Source organism: Ptychodera flava, chromosome 22 (genome assembly GCF_041260155.1).
Source record: "Ptychodera flava strain L36383 chromosome 22, AS_Pfla_20210202, whole genome shotgun sequence".
Taxonomy (NCBI): Eukaryota; Metazoa; Hemichordata; class Enteropneusta; family Ptychoderidae; genus Ptychodera; species Ptychodera flava.
In genome coordinates, this window is record NC_091949.1 from 19,221,203 (window position 1) to 19,231,306 (window position 10,104).

The window sequence follows — 10,104 nt, forward strand, 5'->3', positions numbered from 1 at the left end:
CTTTACAGCTCAAACGTAAATCATAATCAATCACAAAATAAAATGGATCACTTGTAGGCCAGGTTGAGATACTTTTTCCTGAAAATATTTCCAGATTTGCCAATATTTTACAGCGCGCGTGATAGTGCGTCGCGTATTGCTCAGTTCTGGGGCCCAGTTGTCGTTCGCTCCGAAAATTTTCGCAAATTTTGACTGTTTTCTTTGGTTTGTTGCCCTTGCCCATAAATAAACGTTAATGGTCAGCGCGTCGTCCGTTATTTCTATAATATTATAGCACCACCCGTGAACTGTTCGTAAAAAGATGGTATCAACCTGCTGGAGGGGGGTGTTCCACTATTATATTATCAAAATCAAACTTCAAGTCTCTGGCATTTAATAGCGGTCTTGACTGTAGTTTTTAGCACTGGAAAAAGGAGAAAGCGGACAATAAAATTTAGCAACTATGTCTCCTGGTCTCCATTTAATAACCATTGCGGAGGGAGAAAACTATGGGTGGATAGCTTATCCAAATCATTATTAGTAATAGTAAATTCAAATAAAAACGTTTTCTGTAAATGTTTTGTATGTTTGTCGAATATATGCTAATCTTAGAGTCTGGATCAGCTTGTGCATTGTATGTGGAATGACGTTTATTTTCAAATTCAACAAAATGCAATGAGGCATAAGAGTAATGTTCCAATTACAATGTATTTAATGTAACCATATTGAGAGGCAAGGTTATAGACGTGTTTGTGACACTGTCAGTCCATTTGTACTCGGGTTTGTGACACTGTCTTTCCATTTGTACTGGCATGTTTTTCCGTATTCAGTTTCCGATCATAGTCTCTTCAATCCAATCGATGACATGTGGCACGTATCCGTACAAGCCGGGTTTATTTGGCATGGCACACTCATAGTTGTTTCTGTCGGCAATGACGCCCACAAGATACCATCTGTCATCAGAGGGACTTGGACCAGGTGGCCGGTGCCAGATCATTGGTCCGCCGTCATCGCCCTGGCAGGAAGGAAAACTCAAGTTACAATACGCAATTGTCAACTTTTATAGAATTGAAATTCATAGAATTAAAATTCCAAGTGGCGGCCGCTAACCCAATGTTGACTCAATTGGGAAAAGTTAAATTTCCGATTTTCACATAAATAAAACCGTGAAAAAACTTTGATTAACAAGATTGGAACTAATTTGGAAAAATTGGATAACTAAAATGTCGGAATAATCTGCAAATGTAAGCTCATCTACTTTTTCTCTTTAAGCAATGCACTTGTTTTTTGAGTACTTTCTAATATTGCAACATTAAGTTAAAGGGTACCCAACACTTTTGAGAAATTTGAAAAATATAAAGATCGAATGCTTCCAAATTAGTTCCAATTGTGTTAAATGCGCAGTAGATTTAAAATGAGCCCCCCCCCCCCGCTAGGGAAGACCAAACACGTATTGTTAAAATGAGTCAGAACACATATCCCCGAGGTGCGATTTTATTTCCAATTACCGTCATGTCGAAGTCCTCAACGACTTGACATTGGCATGCATGTCATTGCAAAAAGAGTGCATACTGATTTTCTTGTTGATTACGTGGAGGACGCACCTCGGGGACAGACATTCGGACTCAAACTTTTACAATTCTGTTCTGATATACCACATGTGGGGGTTCATTTTAAAGCTCTTGGTGAAAGAAAACTTTTCAGCGGCTTAGTTTTTTGAAATTCGAAAATTTTTATTTTTCGCCATAGAGTTAACGCAGGGATGGCGGCCATTCTGAATTTCTAATATCGGTAAATCTTGGGTAGGCCTATATTTGTTTCTCTAATACCAAAATTTGCGCGATGACCCTCTATTTTTATTCTTGATTTTGAAAGAGAATGATTGAAAGATTCCTTTAGGAAAGTTAGGGCAAGAGTTTAAGTCTTTCACCTTCGAGGTGCATACTACCTTAAGAAACATTTGTCGGCGGGTGGCAGGTTAAAAGAACTTAATGCAGGGCCAACAACTGAGTAAAATCTGCTGACGTCACAGTGATCGGGGAAAATGACTACCATACCCATTTCTAATGTCTACTTGTATGCAAATACATAAACTGTTATCGTTTTTTTTACTTATAATTATTAATTACTAGTGGGCAAGACTTGCCTGAATCCTAAGCTGTGTCGTGTTTTGTAGGAAACATGTAAATATTATTAAACATCAAAGGCATATAGCCTATACATTAAGATTACTATTTCCACTCCAACTTTTGTAAGCAACGTAGATTGGTACTTCATTGTTTTTTGTTTGTTTTTTGTGTTTTTTTTTCAATTTAAATAACCTATTTGCTTCCTTCAAGGTTACATTTCAGTATCCTTTAATTACTTGTTATGGACCGATAACCCGAAATAAAGATAATATTACTAATCTTTCACAATATGTACACATGATGCTGTAGGCAAGAACACGACTTTGAACCTCGGCTTATCCACACCTGGGAACAACATGGGTGTAATAAAGGTTGAAAATATCACTACTCTTTTAACCCGGTTGGATTCCCCTAGAGCGCCAACGGATTGGTCCGGTATAATGACGTCATCTTAGGTAGCATTCTTTGCGTTTATCTGTTTTAAAGGTATACTGTCACCTGTTCCAATTTTGCCACAGTTACCATGGAAACAGAAAATCTAACCAATCACTGATTTTAAGCGGGTGGCCGCTTTTAAAAAACAGCACCCTCAAACGGGCATTTTGATACCAAGGAACGCCCCTTTAACCATATATGGGCATATTTAGATTACAGGTGACCGTATACCTTTAACGTCTACATCGCCGTGTAATTTATTTGCATATTGCCAAAGTGAATCTAATACGTACCTTACAAGCATCCACTGTCTCGTCACCGGCGCAAATCAAGCTTTCTGTGACGTCGCCGCCCCATCTGCTTGGGTCATTGCAGTATGCCCTGTCATGGATGTCCACACTAGCTTGCAGGAGTACCACAGAGCCAAAATTTACTGAAATGAGAGATTCAGTTTCTCATAAACCGTGAAGCGACGAAGTTGATCTTCTTGATATGTAATGTTACACAAGCTTTATTAAGTGTTTATTTAGTAAGAGCACCAGGTATCGACTTACGGTATCAACTAGCACTTAACACGATTGGAACTTATTTGGGATAATTGGATGGCGAAGTAATGTCGGTTTCATCTGCAAATGTAATCTCATCTGCTTGTCTTTCGACGCGATACATTTGTTTTTATGAGTAATTTGTAATATTGCAACATTCAGCTAAACGGCACCCAACACTTGAGAAATTTGAAAAATATGAAGATCCAATCATCCCGAATTAGTTACAATCTTGTTACTTCTCTAAAGGTGCTAGAGTTGATGATTAAATCTACAACGTAGCTGGGATAATGTTGAGATGTACAGTAGCCTAGCATAGGCGATGCGTTCTCCAGCCTTACCATTTTGTTAATTATGCGTCTTTTAAAATTCAGGGTTCTTCTAAACTCAAATTTTTGAAGCAGTTTGAAAAAGTGGATAGGACAGTCCATCTCTCTTAAAATAAAAATCGATTAATTCAAATATTTCATTCTTTTCCATTAAACATACTTTTTCCTAGTCATCTCCCAGCAGCACGGCGACAGGAAAAGAGTCAAAAAATAGGTCTATATATTTACCAGATGTTGTGTCTCCCCATCCGGTGATGTATGTTTTGGTGCCGCTTCCAAACTGATCATCTGCCGAAGGTAGACATATGTCCGAGGTCCAGTCGTTATCGAAGGATATGTTGTGTCTCGTTTTCAGAAGAGCAAAATTGAAATCTTCCTTAAAATATCCATATGAGGGATGTACAAAGATTAACTCAACATCATGCACAGTCTCATAAGGATCTGGCTGTATGTAAATGTGCTTGCCGGTGACGATATCGAAAACCTGTGGGTTGTTTCTAAATCTAGAACGAACAAAAATACCTTTGTAGCTATAAATGGATAAATAATACATACATACATACATACATACATACATACATACATACATACATACATACATACATACATGCATGCATGCATATACATACTTGCAAACACGCGAACGATTTCTAAGTCATCTTAATTTTGAACTTGACTGAATGCATTCACGGTTGAGATAGACGCATGACAGAATATTGATTTAGGAGAGGCGAATCGGAGAACATGATTTACAGATTAAAGGCACTGAAATGATTTTTTGGGGGGAGGTGGTGTTGTCATCGATACTCTTCCCAGCTCCATTACGATTTTAGATTTCAGTTAAATCGTTTGGTTTTTATCATCTAAAATTGTATGTTCTTCACACACTTTGTCAGTACAGTGTTGTCAACTAACTGTCCACGCTTTACGTTTTTACTATCTGAGAAGATGTCACTTCGTTGTAAACTGTCAATCATATACAGACGTCTGTGTACACAGAGACACATATACAGGCGCCTGTATACGATTGACAGTTTACCACGAAGTGGTATCTTCTCAATCTTTCCGAGAGAAGGACCAGATTAATGAACCAAAGCAAACCTTTCTCAACACCGTCTGGTTCGAACGGCCCGACTGTTTGGCCGACATACAGTGTCAGGGAATAGATATCACAGTACTGTTTCCATCAGTCTGATTAAAATCAAATGTAGATATGGAGATGTTTCCAACTTCGCTCATTCTTTGCAGTTCTCGTACCAGGTACTGGCCTGTCAGCTAACGAGAACTGCACCGTGAAACAGCACAAGCACAGACGGAAATATCGCCAGATCCGACGTTAATCACATTCGGTTTCCACATTTCAATGAAAAATATCGTACCATCTTCTCTAGCGGGGACAGTTTGTTCAGGAATAGGGATACGCTGACCTGGCCAAGTCTTGCAGACTAGACGATACTTTATCATATTTTATCTCCTGGGGTATAAGCTAGTATTGCGTGTAAAGCTCGTTGGCATACAATGACACTCGAGCATGTCTCTGATGTCTTTCAATTTTCTTTGGTGATCTTTTGGCTCGTTTCAAATCAACGAAATGAGAAGATACTGCATAATCTTAAAGAAGTCGTAATTTTGGCGAGGACCCTGTGGTAAAAATGCCGGCAGTGTATGCGTTGTAAAACTGTAAAAAATTGTTGTAAAATTGCACGTATCCGGTCGATTATTCTCGCGAAACAGCGTCCTCTATAGATCTACGGTACCCGAGTAAGATTAACATGGTTGTACTCACAGGTAGACGCAACTTGCAGCTGTTATGACCCAGCGGTTGTTGAGGATTGTTGCTCCACATTGGTGATTATAAGACTGCTGAATAGTGGCCTGATAAAGAAAGTGTACAAAATTAACATTAGTTTTACGTAGAAACTTACTGGTGCTACCCGACACTTTTCTTTATTTTCCTACACTTCTCGTTGTCATCGAGTGAAAAATAAGTCATCCTTGTAGGAGAAAAAAATTGTTGAAAGAGATATACTATTACTAAAGGGAATGAAAAATTACCTTTAATGGAGGTTACTGATTACTATCATGCATCGTGTCGTTTAAAACAGTTGATATTGAAATGTTTGGAAACAGTGTATTCACACTGGTGGAATAAAATGTGGATTTTATGCTCAAGTGATCAATAAAACAAAAACTAAAGAACAACACGAAGTTTTGGATTCATAAATGATATAGAAGACTACCTTTTTAAAGAAGGAACTTTCTTTTGTAACAATTATAATTTTTCAAAAGCTTTTATATGTAATAAAGTACGTCCTCTATAATCCTTAACGTATCGTATTCTATATTGAGCGCAAAATGAAGAGGGCGTCCTTTGGAAGCTAATATAGCCGTTTGCTAGTGTCGTACGGCTGTGGTAAAAATGGCAGTTATTCTCACGTACTTGCCACGGCCAACTGCCAGGGACCGCTTCGTACCCACCGATGACATTAACACCAGCTGTACCGTTACCCGGCTCCAGGATCGGAGGAATGGCTTGTCGCCCACAATGGTCAGAGTTTTCTGGTCGGAAGAGACAGAAATTTTAATTGAAACAAATCTTGCAAGTACTGTGCGAGTTAGTTGAAGCTTTATTGTGAAATCCCAAGAATGAAATTAATTCGTCGTAGGAAAACCTTACGATTTATCATAATTTATGGGACCATTGTTTCAATATGGGTTTATGTACTCAGACATGTACAGAGGTCTCCGCACTCATTTTTACACCACATTTCCAAAAAAGATTTTTCGCACTGTCGAACCTCTCACAGTCACATCTGCAAATCTTTTACGTCAGCACTTTAGATTTCTTTCTGTATTTTTGTACTTGTGCGATAGCACCTCGCAAAGAGAGGAGATTTTTGCAAGAAATGTGTGCTAGTTTTCTTCCCCGAAAACACCCGAAAAACTGCGCGTAGACTCAAAAGAGAGAATTCAAATGCTTTCGTTTTCTATGATTCCGCGCGCCAGAGGTTACTCAATCACGCTCTCGAAAACGAACACAAATAACTGCATTTTGTAGTTAAGAAAATTGAATGAAACGTTTGTAAATGTTGTCGTTATTGATTGTCCTGGGACGATTGATATGTAATGTGCGGCAAAACACAGCCTAAAATGGTTATTTGAACTGCGGTACTATTTTATGGGAGTTCGTCCACTTCAACGGCATTTCATCGTCCATACTCTTAGCATCTCTAGGTTATAACAGCAATGGGACGCGCGCGCATACACCTCGAGCTCTGTGATTGGCCAAATCATCGTTGCAGTTGGTGTCTATAGTTGTTGGCTTGTCAGAGAATTGGCCTTTGCACACATACAGGTTGCTATTGACAAGTTGAAAACAAGCCATTTCGTTACGATTTAGGATAAGAAACTGCATTTTTTTAAATCGAAAAAAGAGGAAAAAAATTCATCAAAGTTACAGCAAGATTTTCAATTTCGCGATACTCAAAAATATTAACCCTTTGAGCGCCGAAGTCAATTTTTGTCACCTTCACAAAATATACCCAAGTCAATTTTTTTCAGATTTTTGCTAGAATTTTGCTAAAACATCGTAGCCAATGAAACATGGTGTCCATTTAGTCCAAAATTACCAAAAAATTACAGAAAAATTTATAAAAAATTGAAAAATATTGCACTATAAATTTAGTGGGACAAATTACAGCACTCAAAGGATTAAACGAATTGAAACATCTGCTCATCTACTTTGGGTTTCGCGCATTTAGTTTTTGCTGAGTCATTACGTCAAAATTTGAATAGATAAAAAAACTGCTGTACGGCTACGTCCGCCGTTGACTAAACTGCAGATACCATGGCAACGTTATTTCGCATCAGTTTTCTTTTTAAATCGCATTTTTACGACATCCGACGCATCAAAAACTAAATGAGCGAAACCAAAAATAGATGAGTCCAGGTATTTGAGATATCGCTGTAACCGTAGTGGGATTATTTTTCTATCCAAAAAACTCTACAATCGCCAATTCACAATTGTTTATTTGTTTGTATGCCTATATTTCTTAAATATTTCGTTGTGTATCGTTTGTTGGATATTTGACAAATTTATGACATTTCTGTCGACATATTTAGAGTAATCAGACCTCTGATCTGTACTTTCCTAGGTCGAAGCCATTCATATTATGTAGGGTGAGCTCCCCTGAATAACATACATCTAGCACCTATGAACGTGCCGCTCTCACAATTACAGTGACAAGTCGATCGTTGACACGGATCGAAGGACAGAGAACTTACGCGGACAGCCATGCTCATCTGCTCCATCGGGACAGTCCGTCACTCCGTCACACCGTTTCTCAAACGGAATGCAGTAACCATCCACGTCATCACCGCACCTGAAGGTCACACCAGATTCACAGTCCACTAGAACGATGAACATTGAAAAATAATCATTATACATTTAAGGTAGAATGCGCCTCGGGGACAGATATTCGGACTCCCCAACTTTCACAATTCTTATTTTGATCTAGCACTTGCGGGGGTTCATTTTAAAGCTCTTCGTGTAAGAAAACGTTTTACCAGCTTAGGTTTTTCAAAATTCGAAAATTTTTATTTTTCTCCATAGAGTTAAGACAGGGGTGGTGGCCTTTTTGAATTTTAAATATCTGTAAATCTTGTTTTTTTGTTTCTCTAGTACCACAGTGACCCGAGATTTTTTATTCTTCATTTTGAAAGAGAATGATTGAAAGATTCCGTAAGGAAAGTTTGAGCAAAAGTTTAAGTCTTTCACTTTCGAGGCGCATACTACCTTGTCGGCGCTTCGTTTTTTCCCCACACACGTGTCATATAAAACTAATCACTAATATAATAGCAATTGTGAAAGGTAAGGCCATTAATTCCACTCGTGTAAATTCTCTGAAACCTTCTAAGACGTGCTTTATAATTTCTCCAAAGAGAATCTCGTAATCTTCTTGTGAGATCAAGCTTTGAGTAGTCGCTAGTGCTCCAGTCATAGCAAAATGATTTTCTCTATGCAATTAAGATGAATACTAAACATCATTTACAAGTCAGACGAAGGAAATTTCTATCGAGAGTACGAACTTGGTATGGAGAAACACATTGTTTCAAATGGATTCAGATACTACCAACAATAATAACTTGTAATTTGAAGCTGTACTGTCAGACCACTCAAGAATACGCCTCGGGGACAGATATTCGGACTCTAAAATTTCTGTAATTCTTTTCTGATCTACCACTTGTGGGGACTCATTTTAAAAGTCTTGGAGAAAAAAAACTTTCACCGTCTTAGTTTTTCGAAAATCGAAAAATTAATTTTTCCCAATTAAAAAAAACACAACAGCATTCGTTGATGCAAAATGTATCAGTTTCCATTTTAAAGTAATTATACAATTCTGATCGTAATAAGTCATCATCAACGTTGTATATTTGTGTACCTCAGATTACGCATTATGTAACAACAATAATGTGAACTTTTTCTGATTCATGTCAAAATATAATCGTCTTGGTCATTTAAGGTAGTTTGTGCCTCGAATGTGAAAGACATAAACCTTTGCTCAAACTTTCCCCTCAATGAATCTTTCAAACTCTTACCAAATTAACAATAAGAATCGGGGGTCACCGTGCAAAGTTTGGAACTAGAGAAACAAATGACCCAAGATTTACCGATATTTGAAATTCAAAATGGCCGCCATCCCTGTGTTAATTCTATGAGGAAATAAAATTTTCGATTTTCAAAAAACTAAGAAGGTCAAAATCTTCCTTACACCAAGAGCTTTGAGCTTTAAAGTGAACCCCCCACAAGCGGTATCGACCAGAAAAGACTTATAAAAGTTTGAAAGTCCGAATTTCTGTCCCCGAGGCGCGTTCTACCTTAAGTCAGGTTACTAAAACCATATGGAATGAGAGATTTAGTCGTGTATGGGAGCTCCGCCAACGTCAACTTTTACCTGGCAACAGAGCTGATATATGGCAGAGCACCCCTGCTGAATATTTTAGTATGGTGAAAGTATATAGCAGTGTGTTAATTTCTAGGAAGTTTTGGTCAAAAGTAGAAAAAAAATGTTCGATTTTTCCATAAAGATTTCTTCAGAGTCATTGCGCCAGAAGTAGGTGGGCAATTTAAAGGTACACTGTCACCTGTTCCAATTTTGCCACAGTTACAATTGAAAGAGAAAATCTAACCAATCACAGATTTTAAGCGGGTGGCCGCTTTAAAAAACAACACCCTCACATGAACATTTTGAATACAAAGGAACGTCCATTTGACCATATATGGGCATATTTAGATTACAGGTGACTGTATACCTTTTAACTTGTCAAAAATCGTAGGACTCTTGTAAAGTTGATACTAGTGTAGTCGCGTAATTACCGAAGCGTTCGCGAAGCAATTGCGAGACAGTAACGACCAAGAAGTACAATTTGAGCTCGGTTACTTAGCGACAGAACCCCTAAACGATGCTCAAAATCTGTGCAGCTGTGCATTGTACACAATGTGTACAACAGCACGGTGCCGTCTTCGCCGTCTGTGGACAAAATCTAATTGGGTATAGCGAGGGGAATACTATGGCCGCACATCGGTTTGGCATACTACAATTCCAATGTATACTACATCTGCGCTCATATGGCGTAGATTCTGAACATCACAAAGGATTCCAGTCAGGCATTTATGGAAGTATCCTG

At 38.2% G+C, this 10,104-nt stretch overlaps 1 protein-coding gene across 1 annotated transcript in view; it reads right to left on the reverse strand.

Annotated features, from left to right (window-relative positions):
* Positions 1 to 668: 668 nt before the first annotated feature.
* LOC139122889 (chymotrypsinogen A-like) overlaps positions 669 to 10,104 on the reverse strand; it is an 11,773-nt gene continuing 2,337 nt past the window's right edge. Inside the window, exons 4-9 of the mRNA XM_070688732.1 lie at positions 7,702 to 7,827; positions 5,858 to 5,976; positions 5,204 to 5,292; positions 3,646 to 3,920; positions 2,837 to 2,976; positions 669 to 994 (exon numbers count right to left, since the gene is read on the reverse strand). Of these exons, the coding sequence (XP_070544833.1) occupies positions 806 to 994; positions 2,837 to 2,976; positions 3,646 to 3,920; positions 5,204 to 5,292; positions 5,858 to 5,976; positions 7,702 to 7,827 (938 nt within the window). The 3' untranslated portion in view covers positions 669 to 805. The remainder of the gene's footprint in view (positions 995 to 2,836; positions 2,977 to 3,645; positions 3,921 to 5,203; positions 5,293 to 5,857; positions 5,977 to 7,701; positions 7,828 to 10,104) is intronic.